Source organism: Coccinella septempunctata, chromosome 7, assembly GCF_907165205.1.
Source record: "Coccinella septempunctata chromosome 7, icCocSept1.1, whole genome shotgun sequence".
Taxonomy (NCBI): domain Eukaryota; kingdom Metazoa; phylum Arthropoda; class Insecta; order Coleoptera; family Coccinellidae; genus Coccinella; species Coccinella septempunctata.
The window spans coordinates 5,266,545-5,282,946 of record NC_058195.1 but is presented as its reverse complement, the minus strand read 5'-3'; the positions used below and the strand labels follow the sequence as shown (position 1 = coordinate 5,282,946).

The 16,402-nt window shown below is 36.4% G+C and overlaps 2 protein-coding genes across 5 annotated transcripts; one reads left to right on the top strand and one right to left on the bottom strand.

The window, feature by feature from the left end:
* The first annotated feature begins 156 nt into the window (after window positions 1–156).
* On the top strand, window positions 157–9,057 carry LOC123317234 (SET domain-containing protein SmydA-8-like). Of its 4 annotated transcripts, none has more exons than XM_044903653.1 (8): window positions 157–321; window positions 2,499–2,816; window positions 5,236–5,496; window positions 6,688–6,942; window positions 7,461–7,771; window positions 8,176–8,543; window positions 8,682–8,785; window positions 8,843–9,057. In XM_044903653.1, the coding sequence occupies exons 2-8, from the start codon at window positions 2,676–2,678 to the stop codon at window positions 8,996–8,998; spliced, it is 1,596 nt and encodes a 531-aa protein (XP_044759588.1). In that variant the 5' UTR covers window positions 157–321; window positions 2,499–2,675; the 3' UTR covers window positions 8,999–9,057. The 4 variants fall into 4 exon arrangements, with proteins under 4 accessions (XP_044759588.1, XP_044759587.1, XP_044759591.1 ...); XM_044903652.1 differs by having other exon boundaries at window positions 157–353; XM_044903656.1 differs by lacking the exons at window positions 157–321; window positions 2,499–2,816 and adding an exon at window positions 2,818–2,932.
* A 2,804-nt stretch (window positions 9,058–11,861) lies between these two features.
* LOC123317553 (cell division cycle 20.2, cofactor of APC complex-like) lies at window positions 11,862–15,465 on the bottom strand. Its single transcript, XM_044904137.1, has 8 exons — window positions 15,309–15,465; window positions 14,723–14,907; window positions 14,416–14,600; window positions 14,097–14,314; window positions 13,400–13,693; window positions 12,671–12,850; window positions 12,338–12,488; window positions 11,862–12,113 (listed from the first exon to the last, which is right to left on the bottom strand). Exons 1-8 carry the CDS (start codon window positions 15,324–15,326, stop codon window positions 11,995–11,997), a joined length of 1,350 nt encoding a protein of 449 aa, XP_044760072.1. The 5' UTR covers window positions 15,327–15,465; the 3' UTR covers window positions 11,862–11,994.
* Window positions 15,466–16,402: the final 937 nt, after the last annotated feature.

Genomic DNA, 16,402 nt, shown 5'->3' with positions numbered 1-16,402 from the left:
TTGGCGTATAATGAGTGTATCGTTTTTTTACCTATGACTCTATTCACATGGAAGGAAAAGAATTGTGTTTGAGTGTACATAAGTATTTATGATATGTTGTCGAATATGGTTGCAGCCATTTTATTGAATATGGAATTCGATCTCTTGAAATGTCAAAAATTTTAAACTCTTCAGATGAGATGCAAATGGTGAAATTTGATTTCATCTATAAGGCTTAGGTGGAACTATCTTGGAGTGATTCATAGCAAGATATATGATAAGTGTGAAATTATATCCTAGCCAACAATGAGATAAAATGATCAAACGAAGTTTGTAATTGCAGTCAGTGAGAACAAACAGCTTTTTCATACATGGTAATTCGAGGTTACTGGCACAATATGTAAGGGGTTCACTGATGCTGGGATTCTGTAGATCGTCTTACAGAAAAAACATTCTATTAGAAAATAACAATAACGAAGTTGGGGAGCCCAAGAGGGAAATTCAAGATTTACTCGAGCGTGTCAGATTAATATAAGGGGAGATACCTTGGACCCTGTAGAGTAAAATTAGACCTGTATATAAAGGGAATTATATAGGACAGTCTGTCAGAATAAATGAATAAAATTTGACAGTTTCAGCAAGCCGAAACACTAAAAATTGGCCATAAAGGTAACAAAAATCAGTTTTTTTTTAATTATGGTCTCCCCTAGGCGTCAAATAGTTTTTGTATTCATAATAAAAGTTGTAGAGCACAACATTTTCTACAAATTTTGTCCGAAACAATTTTTTCATTGACCTTGGCCTTTTGCATGTGTGGCTAAGCTCCTTGCCCTTATTGACCTCTAACTCGAAAACGGTTGAGAGTATTTAAAATTGCTTCAGACAGAAGTTGTAGAGAATTTTATTATCTCCAATCTTCATCATGAATACAGAAACGATTAGAGGTACAGGAAGGGAGATATTAAAAAAAAGATGGCTTATTATCATCTTCAAACTGTCAGATTAAGAAAACCCTCCTGATTATTGCCAGGTTTATGGGTCAACACGTCTGCAACACCGAGATTAACCATCTGTATGAAAATTTGACACGCTCGAGTATGTACAAGTAACAATTTTTTTTGCATTCTCAAAGGACCGCTATGACCTTTCGTCATGACTAAATGGTTAGTCTCTTGAACAGTAGCTTCCTTTGGGTCCAATTGACATATCCTGTAAAAAACTGACACGCTCGAAATTTTTTTTTTTTACCATCTTCAACCCTTCCGTACATGAATTTATTATCAGAGACAATTAGGGTATATACAGTATCTTACTCTGACACCGGACGATTTTTTTACATCTTTGAAAACCTGCAGACGTTTTCCCCACCGGTGAAAGTGCATACATCATAGAACTTTTTTTTTATACCATCCACATTTCAAAATCCACCACATCTCCACGACGACGCTCGAATAAATCCTGATTAAGTATCGTCGGCTACTCAACTACTAGTTTTTTTTTCTCTACAAAGCGCCAAGATAAAGTTGAGGATGTGCAAAATGAAACTTATTTTTCATGTAATAAAGAGGCACCTCGAAACTTTGAGAGAGTTTGGCGCATAACATATATGAGTCGGTGATTGTAAGGTTACTGAAGAAGTCAAAATTGAACTAAGATCACAAAATTCCCTGTTTACAGATAAATTCACAGAAATTGTATTGTTAGATAGCCTTACCCACCAAACACTGAAATGCAGTCACTGTACAAAAACTGTACTTCGTTGCTTCAATTGACTGCAGTTACGGTAATGCAATAACTGCACCAAAAAGGACCGTATATGTCCCGGTGGACTTTGCAGTTACTGTACAGTACAAACTGCATTCGACATACAGCCACAGCTGCACAAAAACAGCGATGGCATTGCAATCCACTGTACAGATAGCTGCACTTCAAATGCAGCAGTTACGTGCTAAAACTGTACAGCAAGTTGTACTTTAAATGCAGTAGTCACTATGCAAATACCTGTACAGTAAACTGCACTCTAAATACAGTGTAGTCACTGTGCAAAAACTGTACAGCAAGCTGTATTTTATATACAATAGACATTGCTCAAACTGTACAGTAAGCTGCACTTTAATTGTAGCAGTCACTGTGTAAAAACTATATCGAAACTTGCAATTACGAATCAATAATCTATTAGAGAGGTTTCCTAGTTATAAACAGAAAATATTCTGCAAATCAGAAATTTTCAATTTCACCTGGTATTTTGGCGGTAAGCGCAAAGGTGAGTTCACGCTATTTGAGGCCTTATAGCCAGCTTCAGTATATTATTGGTGAGGATATGTTGTTGGGATGATGCCACGCTTTGCCTGATGAAGAAATATGCAACACTCATATAAAAAAAAATCATCATCAATACTCACAGCTAGTAGTAGCTTGTTTCCCACGAAAATTTGAAACTCCCGATTTGCCCGAACGTCCGTGGACCCCCTTAGAACACAACGCAGTTAAGAATAGCAGAATTAATTAATTATTTTTAGAGTTAGGTATACGGAACCCGACAGTTAATGAAATAAGTTACTCTCAAAATGACGCCCGATGCAGCGTCACCATCCTCTTCGAGCTCCTAATTTCCGAAACTACATAACGTGTTCGGTGAATGGGAAAACAGTCCTTGGAACCGTTTTAACATTCAAACGATCCCGATTTTCCGCGAAATGTCCCAAACCGGCGTTTGCGACGTATGCGACAAACCGGCGAGTCAGAGATGCGGAGGCTGCCACAGGATATTTTACTGCTGCAAGGACCACCAGAAGGCTGGCTGGAAGAATCACAAGTTGTGTTGCAGACCGTGTGAGGTGAGGTGTACACTTTCGATTTCTCAACTTTTTCCGGTCAATGGGGTTTCATAACATTCGTATTACGTTCGTTTGCTTCAATTGTTGGAATTCAGTAATTGGGTGCCTGTCCGAAAGTGAGTAGTTTTATTCAGAGTGAACCAAATGTTGAGATTTAAAGTTGTGAGTGGTTATTTCAAGATTTTAATGAAATTGAGATACTGTTTTGCACAATTGCATCATACGCTATATTCTATATGTTTCATTAGCAATGCTCGAAATGGTTTTAAGATTGTAGTTGAGGAGCCCAAGAGGGAAATTCGGGATTTACTGTACCAAAAATTCGACCTGTATATAGGGGGAATTGTCTAGGACAGCCTGTCAGAATAGTAAAAAAGAACGATCAATGTACCTATACTTCATTCACATTTATTTTAGCAGTCGGTTGGCCATGAAATAATTTTCTCAAGTTTTTGTAACTAGAACGAAGTTAGGTTGGCACTCATGAAATGTCGTTAACGTCATAACGCCGTTGCCACAACTAATATCAATTTTTATTACGAAAATTCGAAAATGCCGAAAGTGATTGAAAAAAGAGACAGGGTTTCAGGAAGTGCTATTTAGAATTCAGGTCCGCTCATTCGAATAGTTATACCCTGATATTCTAAAATCCACAATACGTCAGACGATAGCGAACATATTCAATGTAAGAGAATTTATATAATGTTTCATCTGAATCTAAACGACTGACAAAGAATTTCCTTCTATTGGGAGACCCAAAAAAGTGGTGGCATTTCAGAATTTTATGTTTGAGTGAATTAATGTGAAAAGTTTACTACAGGATTTTCGATAAATGTCATCGGAGAATGAGTTCCCTAAAATGGATTTTTCTGTTTTTCATTTGACTTGTCCTATACAATGTAAATGTCTTAAGGTACTAATAAATACCTAATTATTATAATTACATCAATGTATTAAGATTAATAGCCACAAATACGCGCAAGTTGCCCTGTTACTGTTTATTCATGTGAAATTTTTGTTCAACGGTGAAGTTGCAACTTCCTTCAACTCCTTTTACTTATATTGATGCAAGATGATTTTTAATGAAAAATTTAACATTCTTGTAATTATCTGTTAATTCCTTCGGGAGATACCCATTGCCAACCACTGCATCATATGCATTTCATCTTCGGGTTAATATTTTTGAAATCTACAAATGATGTAAGCCAAAGAAGATAACGAACATTAACTCTTCTCAAGCTAGTGCATATTATGATGTTATACTGATCTCTTGTATTTTCCATGCAAATAACTGGATTTGGTATGCCTTCAATCAGTTTGTATGAACTTCAATTATGTTCGTCAGATATTTTCCGAAGAGATTCGACATTGTGATAAAATACGTAATAACAGAAACTTTTACGTCGAACGGGCAACATAGCGTTAATTTAAAACCCAAAAATGTTTTGACAAGCTTCATAACCCCACATTTTCGTACTATACAGAGTGAAATGTGTCAAATTACCATGGCCAACCGACTGCTAAAATAAAGTTGAATGAAGTATACATACTCGTGCGTGTCAGATTGAGATATGTGTGGTTAATTAATTACATGTTGAAAAGTATATATTCTCTTAATCTGACAATTTAAGCGTGACGAAATGTGTGGGAGGGCGCCAACTTTTTTATTTCGAAGCTAATGATTCAAGAATAACGGAAAAAATATAATCTGACAGTTTCAGCAAGCAGAAACAATAAAAATTGGTCATAAAGCTCACATAAATCAGCTTTTTTTAAATTATCTCCTCTCCTGGGCTTCAAATAGTTTTCACATTCATTATAAAAGTTGTAGAGCATAACATTTTCTACAAATTTTGACCGAAGCATTTTTCTCTACGTTTGAACGTTTTCGAGATATATGGCGATGAATGTACATTAGACTGGGATTCTTCATTGACCTTGGCCTTTCGCATGTGTGGCTGAGCTCCTCATCCTCATCACCCTCTAGCTCAAAAACGTTAAAGTGTATGGAAAATTGCTTCAGACAAAAGTTGTATAGAATTTTATTATCTACAATTTTCATCATGAATACAGAAACGATTAGAGGTACAGGAAGGGAGATATTAAAAAAAATTCCTTGTTATCATCTTCAAACTGTCAGATTATTGTCAGATTAATGGGTTAACACGTCTGCAACAACGAGTTCAACCATCTGTATGAAAATCTGACAAGACAAGATGTACTCTCATCCAAAATACAAAAGTTAGCCGAGGATGCTACATCAAAATTGATATCAAGAAAATATGGTATGAAATGAAGAGAAACAATGCAAAATGTGAATGAATCAGTGATGCTAACGTGGATGTTGGAAATGAACCACACTTACATCTACCTTCATTCTCAAATGAAAAGTATCTTTTTACCACAATTTTTTTTTCAGGTTGCTGAAGACGAATCTTTAGGTCGCCACCTGATCTCAACGAAACCGATAAAAAATGGTGAAATCATATTCAGGGAACGTGCCATGATACATGGACCAGCTCAAATAACCATTCCAGTCTGCTTGGGTTGCGGCAAATCCATAAACGAAAAGAATAACCATCCTTGCCCTGATTGTGGATGGCCAATGTGCAGTGAGATATGCCAGAAGAACCCAAGCCATATTCCAGAATGCCGATATACGGTTCAGCGTGGAGACAAGGTTGGCATTTCATACTTGTAATGATCGAAATTCAATATACTTACTCTTTGATTTCTGTAACACAGTTTTTACGTTCTCGAGGTGAAAGTTGGTCTTTTTAAACTTTTTTTCAGTTGAGGAAAGAGATTATATTCGGATGGAGTCAAATCTGGTGAATAAGGGGGTTGTTCTAGTAATTCAAACTCTAAATCACGAATTTTTTGCATGGCAACATGAGATTTGTAGGCAGGGGCGATGTCTTGCAAAAATAGAACATCTTTGGATATTTTTCCGAGTCTTTTCTCTTTAATTTTTTTCCGTAGAGTGGTCAGTAATGTCGAATAGGAATCTCCGGTTATTTTTCTACCTTTATCCAAAAAATCAATCATGATTACTCCATGGCAATCCCAAAAAAATGAAGCAAGAACTTTTCCAGCAGATTTTTGGACACGAAACTTCTTAGGTCTTGGAGAACCAGAGTGTCGCCATTCCATCGATTGTTGCTTTGTTTCTGGAAAGTAGAAATGTACCCAAGTTTCATCCATAGTTACAATTCGGTTTGAAAAGTCTACATCGTTTTCAAATCGAGCACAGATCGAACGCGATGCTTCTATCCTTGCACGCTTTTGGTCAACCTTCAAACATTGGGGTATCCATTTTGCAGCAATTTTTCTCATATCCAAATGGACGTGAACTATATGATGAACGCATTCGTATGAAATATTCAGTGCTTCAGATATCCGTTTTAGCCCAATTCGACGGTCTGATAAAATTATGTCATGAACTGCATCGATATTTTCGAGGACTGACACAGAAACTGGCCTTCCCGATCGGTCATCATCTTCAATGAAAAATTTACCTCTTTTGATGCTTGCAGTCCAATTCTTACGGTCGCATACGAAGGACATTGATCACCAGGGGTATTAAGCATATCTTCGTGAATCTGCTAACCTCTTAACCCTTTTAAATACAGTTACTTCTGATATCTCGATAATCGAATTTTTCGATTTTCACAATTTCGGTGGAAATCTTCTTTCTTTTAATCCATTGCGTAACTCTGGTTTACTCTGTTGACCTCAAACTCACACTGACACTTTTAATGAGTTATTGTTCCTTGCTATGGTAACGCAATATTTTTTTTATACATGGAACTGTTCTAGGCTAACTAGATATCAATACAATTTTATGCACTACACCATCAAATCACTTCAGGTAATAATAAAAAATTTCGGAGTTATTCACCCAATCTACCAATGCGTGACAGTGTTGCGATGCCTCTACCAGAAGCAATTCCTACCGGAAGTTTGGGAAAAACTAGAAAAACTCCAGTCGCATTGCGAGGAAAGAAAGAATACCCCAAAGTACAAGAACGAGAGAATCCAAGTTGCACAATTCATCAGGAAATTTTTCAAACTTGATCAAGTGTTCTTAGAGGACGACATATTGCGTGTTTGTGGTATCGTGATGGTGAGTAGAACAAGAATAGATCGTATTGTCAGCTGGTCTGAACTATTCCTGCACATCTAGAAATAGATCTATTTTCTGTATACCTAATCGATGGCCTATTTTCAACATCTATGAATTTGACATTCCAATCACAATGATGGAGCTTGATAAAACACTTATTATTTCATCATAAAGACTCTTTGAAATTATTATGAGCTAAGGAGAATCCTATAATTCTGATTCAACAGTGAAAATTGTGATTTTTAAACAGGGTGAATCCTGATAAACTGTACATACTGCATACAGTGATAACTGACAATGACAGCTTACAAAAATACTCCTGTTCCTGTATTTGATATATTTTTTTAATCACAACTATTAATAGACTCATATGGTTATCATGGACACCAAATTTCATAAATTTGCGATGATTCATTTGTGAAATGGAGCATTTTGAAAATACTACCGAAAAATTTAAATTGACCTGTATCAATCAAACGAACTTTTCCGAACAATTCCACTATCTTTGTCCATTCCAGGTGAACTGCCATGAAGTACCACTTGGTGATCCGCCCTACATAGCCATTTATGAAACCTGTTCGATGTTAGAGCACAGCTGCAAGCCAAACTGCAGCAAGAGCTTCGCCAAGGATGGTAGCCTAGTTCTGATCGCTTCAGGAAATATAGACCGAGGTGACCATCTAAGCATTTGCTACACTGATCCATTGTGGGGTACACCGAATAGAAGGCATCATCTTTACGAGACCAAATTTTTTTGGTGCAGTTGTGCCCGATGCTCAGACGTGACCGAGTTTGGAACCTATTTTTCGGCGATGAAATGTCGAAAGATGTAAGAATAATCTTGAATTTGTTAATTTAGAGTAGATGTTCTGAGGTTCTTTGAAGCCTTTCTATAGGTATGAAGAACTACTCTGAAAATAGAGTTCATGAAAGAATCATTTCAGTCGCATATCACCCTTTGCTATCAATATCATCAAACGTACTGATCGTGGTTTCGGCTCCATTGATCTCATCAGAGCAACACAATTCCTACTCCGATGGAATACGTTCAGAGTTGACGGACTCTAACACAGTATGAGTAGGAGCACCTGAGTATTATTGAGAACTCGAGCGCCATCTAGGCTGATGCCAATTTGACATTTTCGTGACGATTCAGACAGTAACAATTTCTTGTTATTGTTATACCAACGTCTGGCAGTATGAACTTAGTTTTTCCATTGATGCCTTTTTCAGGAAATGTGCAGGCTACTTACTCCCCAAAACATTCCTTGAAAAGACAGACAACACAAAAAACTCAGATTGGATATGCGATAAATGTGGCGAAAGTTTATCCTGTTTCTCCGTCCAGGACGTTCTGGAGAGGATCGGGAATGACATGATGGAATTACCGAAAGGGGAAACAGAAGCCTTGAAAAAATTCATAGATGCGAACAGTTTTTTCCTACATCCAAATCACTACTTTCTGACGGAGATTCGACTCGCCCTCATTCAAGTTATTGGTCAGGGTGAGAACGAATTGGTCGACGTTGCTCATGAAGATCTGGAACTCAAAGCTAAGACAGCTGCTCAGTTACTAGGCTTGTTCGGTGTACTTACCCCAGGTGAGAAAAAGAATTGTTGAGTATGTTCAGAGCCTTTTTTTGTGACGGCGACCATGAAGTTTGACAGACCAGTGATTAATGGCTCATAGGTCACTAGTGATTAATGAATGATTTCATCATCAACCCTAACTTTTTCAGCTGAGAGGAGATTGCGGGGTATGGTATTCTTTGAATTGCACGCTGCAGTGTCCGAGATGGGTAGGAGATCTATTGAACCTGATGTGATGCATTCGAGGCTTATGGTTTGTTCATTTTTTTTTTAAATTCTACAGTGGAAAGTATTTACGTTGGTATTTTAGGAGGCTAAGCAATATTTGGTCGAGTGTATCGAGCTACTGAAGAACGAGCCTAGTTGTTTACCAGAAGGAAAAATTCTCGAACAGGCAAAAGAGAATTTGAGGAGTATCGATGTCATTCTTCGAAAAATTCACGAGAGTGCTAGTAATCCGATGTGAAAATTCCCGAATATGTATATTTTGTATCGAGACAATAAATAAATAGCTTTAGAATGAAATTAACTGGAATAGACAAATTCATTTTAACTGAAAAGTACTGGATATATTTAATTACCAACACCAGCGAGGCCAGCAGTTGGGTTAGCGTGGGCAAAACAAAATTAGAATACTCTCTTTCTTTTTATTATAGATAAAATGAACTAGAGGTACCTAGTGTAAGATAAAAGAAGGGATGAACGTCTAGAGCAAAGATTATAAAAAATCTTTGCTGCCTTGTCCCCTCTGGCAAACCAAAAGAGAACTCTCTCAGGGTATTGATTTCTTGATTCTTCCAGAAGGAAATCTATATCCATTCTGCACAGTTTCAGCAATCGAGTAACAGGTGGCAGAAGGTTGAGGATCAGAGCCTTCTAGCTTCTAGGGGTCATAATATTGTATATATATTGTGGATATATGCAAGGATATATTGAAAAATTCTTAGTCTACTAGAACCAAACAAAATTTCAATGTCAAAATATTTTATTACTCAACATATTCTCCTCTTAATTCGATACATTCATTATAGCGAACCTGCAACGTCTCTAGACCTTTCAAAAAAATGTTTCTCCTTGCTCTGAAAACCAGACCTCCACAGCTTTTGTTACCTCCTCGTTGGAAGAAAATTTACGACCTTTTAAACTTTTTTCGGTTGAGGAAAGAGATGATAGTCAGATGGAGAATAAAGGGGGTGATCTAGTAATTCAAACCATAAATCAAGATTTTTTTGCATGTCAACATGAGATTTGTGTGCAGGGGTGTTGTCCTGCAAAAACAAAACACTTTTGGATAGCTTTCCGCGTCTTTTCTCTTCAATTTTTTTCCGTAGAGAAGTCAGTAATGTCGAATAGTAATCTCCGGTTATTGTTCTACACTTATCCAAAAAATCAATCATGATTACTCCATGGCAATCCCAAAAAACTGAAGCAAGAACTTTTCCAGCAGATTTTTGGACACGAAACTTATTAGGTCTTGGAGAACCAGAGTGTCGCAATTCCATCGATTGCTGCTTTGTTTCTGGAACGTAGAAAGGTACCCAAGTCTCATCCATAGTAACAATTCGGTTTAAGAAGTCTACATCGTTTTCAAATCGAGCACAGATCGAACGCGATGCTTCTACCCTTGCACGCTTCTGGTCAACATTCAAACATTTGGGGATCCATTTTGCAGCAATTTTTTTCAAGTCCAAATTGACGTGAACTATATGATGAACGCGTTCGTATGAAATATTCAGTGCTTCAGATATCCGTTTTGGCCCAATTCGACGGTCTGATAAAATCATGTCATGAACTGCATCGATATTTTCGGGGACTGACTCAGAAACTGGCCTTCCCGATCGGTCATCATCTTCATTGGAAAATTTACCTCTTTTGAAGCTTGCATTCCAATTTTTCACGGTCGCATACGAAGGACATTGATTACCAAGGGTATTAAGCTTATCTTCGTGAATCTGCTTAGCTCTTAACCCTTTTAAATACAGGTACTTGATGATAGGAATATTATGCTTTACTCATCTACATACTTTCTATAGCTATATACCTAGGTATGAAAATTTGCCAAATTCACATAAAAATTTGCCAGCTGGCAAGCTTATTTTTCAACCTCATAACGTCTTCGACTATGAGGGGGAGAAATTTGAGTAACATTTTTTCTGGAATTGAAAAGCAATCTCAGGTCTCTACAGGTTGAAATTTCAGAATTGAAAAAATTTTCAAGACGTGATATTTGAAAAATAGTCGAGAAATAGTTTCAGCTATATATTGTGAGGAAGAAATCAGTGATTTTTCAGACCTCCATGCTGAGAAAATGCTCCCTTTACTGTGAACGTTCTAATTTGTGCGATGCAATGCTGGAATCAGCGCCATGAAACACCCTAGTCTTTTCTTCCCTTGTCTCGTTTACCTTCACGCGTTTGTCGCTACAGCATAGAACGACATAATTCTCATGATGGGGTTGAACACGCTTTCCCTGGGGTGTAAATTATGCACTATATAATAATGAGAATAATTAGAACGATTAACATACCTTTCACTTGAGACTGGCAGCGTTTTATCGTCTTCAAAATTAAAGGTGAGGATAGAAAGGGAACGGACTGCTTCTACGTTCTACCCATTGCAATTTTCCCTAAAGTTAAATTACTTTCCTGAAGTCAATTCGTCCCTTAGAGCGAAGGTTAAAATGACTTCGTTAAATACTGGGAGGAAATCATTTTTTGATGTTCTTTCGGTATTGTGCAAATGATGTTTATTGGAATCAAAAATTCGTAAAGGAAATTCTCTCCATTGGATAGTATATTTCGCTATGATATTCATATTTTGAAAGGAATTCTCAGAAAGTGGATCCCTGTCAGGTTGTCTACAATTTTGTCATCTCTAAAACACCTGACAAGCGAGAATATAATTTGTCAGTAGGTATGAAAATGCCCATTGTATTCAATGAAAAATTCGCTATTATTTCTTTTATTTTTTTAATTGTCATTTGTATGTTTTCTATCTCATATGTCTATTCATCGTTTTGTAGGTTTCCGATCCTCCCTGATTTTGAACAGAGCGACTCTATCCCCAGGCTGTGTTAGTTTACGTCTTCTAGCTATTTGCAATCTCCATATTGATGAACTTCCTTTCAATACACTTCATTGATTCACCACATTTAGTGCTTACCTGTGTGTATAGTTTTCGTGAAAAATAAAATTCTGCATTAAAAGTCTCTTTTAATATTAAATAATAATTTTTGGAAAAAATTTCACACCCTCCATATAGAAAATGAAGCGAAAAAAGACTTATATACATAATCTCTTTGAATATTAACGAACAATTTCAAAACACACCGCTAAAACCAAAAGTTAGAGCTATTTCGGATATTCAATGACAATCAACAACACTTAGTTTATCTGCGGACATGACATACACATAGTGCACATTTTTAGTTTCGCAATTAAAACGATCAGATTAATTTTGGTGTCATCTTATGACTCCCTCTCTGAATAAATTGGCGTCTTTCTTCATAACCGCAACTTTTTTCTTCTGTTCCTTACCGAAGAACTTCCATACTGCTAAGTTTTCATCAGTTCCAATAGTTGCTGAAAAAAAATCGAGGGTAGAATGCAGCAGAATGTACTGATCAATATATATTATATTATTAATGTTTAATTCTCTCCATCAACTTTGAGCTTAAGATTGTATTTGATATTATAAGTAATGTTTTATATTTTAAGTTCATTTTAACTTTTGACTTTTTTCTAGCCCTTACATGATTGATATCAGTCAAAAACCAAACAGTATTCTTGTTATTTTTTCAACTTACCTAATCTTTTACCTTCCTTATCCCACAATAGATACATAGTCCTCCCTGAGTGAAAGTTTATGTCATCAACTATCGTATTTAGGTTACTCTGCACAACAATATTATGAGAAAACTTGCTATCTTCAGTTGGATGATCTAACCAGATGGCCGACTAGAAGAAAATTGTATTTAGCAAGCATATTTCGAAGCCTAGTGCGAAGTAACAAGCATTCAAAAACACCTTGGATTCAAAAATAATGCTGAACCAATTCAGAACTACCTAAGAACTGCAAACGATATCGTTTTGGTACTGAATCAGTTCGGAATCTGTAGTATTACTCGTATTTAACTCACCACCAGCTCGGCGGAAACAGGATTGAAAGCCAAGCAGTCTACTCTAACATCCGAAAAATCGAAAGGATTGAATTTATATTGGTCAGAAAGCCAGTTGACATTCAACAATGTGCTGAAGCTATTTTTCGAAGATCTCCCTAGTGCCAATAGTGGGGCCTTCCAGGGATGCCAATCGATTGTCTGGAATGAGTCATTTTAGAGGAAGTGGTAAAAGAAGGCAGGCATGTATTGGCTTGACTCGAAACTGTATTAAACCTAATCAGAGCTGCGACTAAAGTGTCGCCTGTAGGGAAAAAAGTTCAACAATTTTTACCATTGCAAAGGCATGCGAGATATTGTGACTTATTTATAATAAATAACAAGTAGTTGCATAAGAACTTTAACTAATTTCATTGGTATTTATATCTATAGTATTATACTAGTTTTTTGTTTATAAATTGAAGGGATATCAGGCAAGATGTTCACCACAGAAGAAAAATTGATTTATCTGTAGTTTTTCTGCTTCATTCTGATTCACCCTGTACGTACATTCTACTTTTTCTGACTGACTATGGAATTTACCATAGGAATAACTGAAATAAGATATGATTAAGCCTGCCTTAAACAAATTGGTGTAAACAGGCAAAAGAATGCCTTAGAATTTGGTCAGTTGTTTTCATCTTTCTTTCGTTATGGACTACGAAAATTTTGCAGAATGATATCTTATAGAAATGCGAATGATGGACTTACAGTGACTGGGTATTCGCATTGGGCCTCGAGGATTTTTTCGCAATGTGGTAGACTCCAAATCCTCACGAATGAATCAGTTCCATTTGTAGCTAAATATTTCCCGTTGCATGAAATTTTTGCGCTCAGTATGGTGCCCTTGTGTGCCCTGAACTTAAGTTCGACAGGAAAAAGGTTATGGTCCCAGATTTGAAGCATACCGTTTTTGTGAGCCGTGACGAAGAAACCATTGGTGGTGGCGATGTGGCTTACTTCACCTTTCGAAAATTTGGAGAGATGACCTCCTCTTCTCCACATCTGTCAGAAGAGGCAGTTTATAAAAAATTTCGACAAATGTTCCAATACATTTTTAGAACGGTTAATAAAGAAACCTTGGACAATTCAGTAAACACACAATCATGCTCTAGGATAATTAAAAAGTTCTTATACATATTTCGTTGCAAAAATTCATGAAAACATAAGGGTCCTGAATTGGATGAAGAAAAAAAAAATTTTATCAGGAAAAGTTCTTTAGTCCTTTTAGCAGTTCTTTCTATTTTTTTTAGAATTATTCTTATATATACAGGGTGAGTCTCTGACTCGTACAAATAAGTATTTCAACAGTAGATTCTTGAGGTCAAAAGAACACTTATTTCTTATACCATAAATACCATAAAACAAATCATTCTGATAAAAAATGCGAAATTCTGAGTCTTCTCACCTTCCCTTTTTCCAAATCCCATATCCCAAATTCTCCTTCACGTAGAGACACTGCCAACTGTTTTCCATCATTACACCATTTCAAGCAATGTCCCACATCTTCTCCAACAATTAATGTTTGAAATGTAATATCTTTATCCGGATTGTATGTGTATACGCATCTCTTGTGAATAACACCTATGGAACTAGAGGATCCCCAATCTAACGATTGTCTGGTCCCTGAAAAAGTTTCAAGATCTGAATAGTTGACTGCATCAGGGAAAATAACAGATTTCAGGAATTCATGAAATTATTCTCATTAAAATAGGTGGTTAGCTTACAATCCAAACATGTGTCAGCGAGTGCCAAGTCACACACGTATTCTGGAGATGTTATTAGAGGTTTTCTTCTTGCCTTAACTGGCCAATCATTTCCTCCTTCGTTTTTATCATTTTCCTTTCTTGCTTTCTGTTCAGGAGAAAAATATAATACTCTACGTGGACTTCGAAACAGCGTATTTATCAACCTGAGAAATCAAATGGATTGCCTGAATTAACCAGAGAAAATTATCATATGTATAAAATTGTGTGTGACAAAATTTCATATTACATGTAGAACAATAAGATTTTATCAGTACTCAATCCTTACAAATCCTTATATTGACTTTTCTTGTAGAAATATTGCATATAGTTGACTCCGGAATCATTCTTGGTGAATTTCCTGCAATAATCTCTACACGACAAACTGACTGGTCTGGGAAGCTTATGAGAAATTTGAAGAGACCCAAATGAACTACCTCGAAGTGGAATGAATCTTTCAGAGGAAGAATTGAGCTGAAAATTTTGAAATCCAAAGTTTATTTTTCTCACTTTCACTAGGTATCGAGCTGAACTTGTTATATTGTGGCGTTTTACTTTAAATTTTTGCAAAACACAATTGGGTGAGGATCAGAGATTTCTTGGAGAGGGTCATAAAAGTTGTACCTTTCGTATTATGATGAAAATATTGAGGTTAAATCTATAATTGAGCTACCCCTGTAGAAAATCTGAGATAAACTCTGGTATGCCATTTATATTAGATTCTTCTGATACTTTTTTATGCTTATTCCTCAAATACAATTGTAATTTTCAATGAATACATTGAATTTATATTGATGTTGTTATGATATCTTTGACATTTTGTATACTGAACAGATGAATAACAAAAATGATAAAAAATGTTGAGAGGGACTTACACTTGTGTTGGATTCCATGAAACCAGAGAAGGAATTGATTAAAAATATTAATTATTTCACCCGAACAATCGTAGAAAATTGAAATTTATTGAACAGGCGAAGTATTTGTATTTCTGAGCGGAATTCTGAGTACAATGAACATCTGCTGAATTTTTTCTGGTAGAACAGACATCGGTTCTTTCTCTAGTCGAATCACAGGGTCGGATTAGACTTTTTTGGCCCCTAGGTCAATTCTCAAGTGATAATTAAATCGCTCTTGAGTGTTTGCAGCATTAATTTCGAAAATCCATACGGTCAATTGTATGTAGCTTGTGTTGTTTCGAAATAGTTTAACTCTCCCCACGTAACCTAGTTCAGGAATGAAGTTGAATAATGCTGTACTCTGATTCCCCTATCTGGCATAGATCACATGGAGTGCTCCTGGCTCAGGTATTGTCTCCAGAAGTGCAAAACCACCTTGCGTTACATAATAACGTGCTCGGTCGTTCGCAGGCTTAGATTGTTTACAATTAAATATACAGCAAAGGGATTATTGCTCCACAAACATCCTACTCTACGGCGCTGAATTCACCTGAATATTGCATTAACATAGCCATTATACCCCTCAACTTCCCCCAGAAATATTCGTCGATTGTAATGAGGGAGTCCTAGAGCATATATTTAATTCAAACGCGGTCATGGGTAAACTATGTAATGTGTGTTTTGGGAGTATCGTTTCTCCTTTATTTCGGTTGCAGAGGTACCTACATAGATCGATTAAAACAAGGACTTTGGTCTGAAAATGGGTTTCAACGTTTCTTTAGTATTGTTGTTTCTGAATATGGGTGTTCTGGGATAATGGGAATTCTCCTCAATTTGGGTTATCTCAGCATATGCAAGTTTGAACTGAATAATTATGAGTTTCATTCATGAATTTTTCAAATGCACCGCGGAAACTATTCAAAATCATTCATCAAATATGAGGTTTTAAAATTTAAATCGCTTCGTTTCTAGTTTACTATTTGGCAACAGCGCTTACTAGAAAATAAAAAGGGCAATGGCTTGTTTATGGAATAACAGCTGTTGATTTACAGCCATCATAAGGCGCGTACTCA

Bases quoted from the DNA above. Each gene is read 5' to 3' on its own strand.
- LOC123317234 (XM_044903653.1), top strand. From the start codon at position 2,676: ATGTCCCAAACCGGCGTTTGCGACGTATGCGACAAACCGGCGAGTCAG. The intron at 2,817-5,235 runs GTGAGGTGTACA...TTTTTTTTTCAG, and splicing joins TGTGTTGCAGACCGTGTGAG to GTTGCTGAAGACGAATCTTT. The intron at 6,943-7,460 runs GTGAGTAGAACA...TGTCCATTCCAG, and splicing joins GTGTTTGTGGTATCGTGATG to GTGAACTGCCATGAAGTACC.
- LOC123317553 (XM_044904137.1), bottom strand. The intron at 14,601-14,722 runs GTAAGGATTGAG...TTGATTTCTCAG, and splicing joins AAAAGTCAATATAAGGATTT to GTTGATAAATACGCTGTTTC. The intron at 12,114-12,337 runs GTAAGTTGAAAA...ATTTTTTTTCAG, and splicing joins TAAGGAAGGTAAAAGATTAG to CAACTATTGGAACTGATGAA.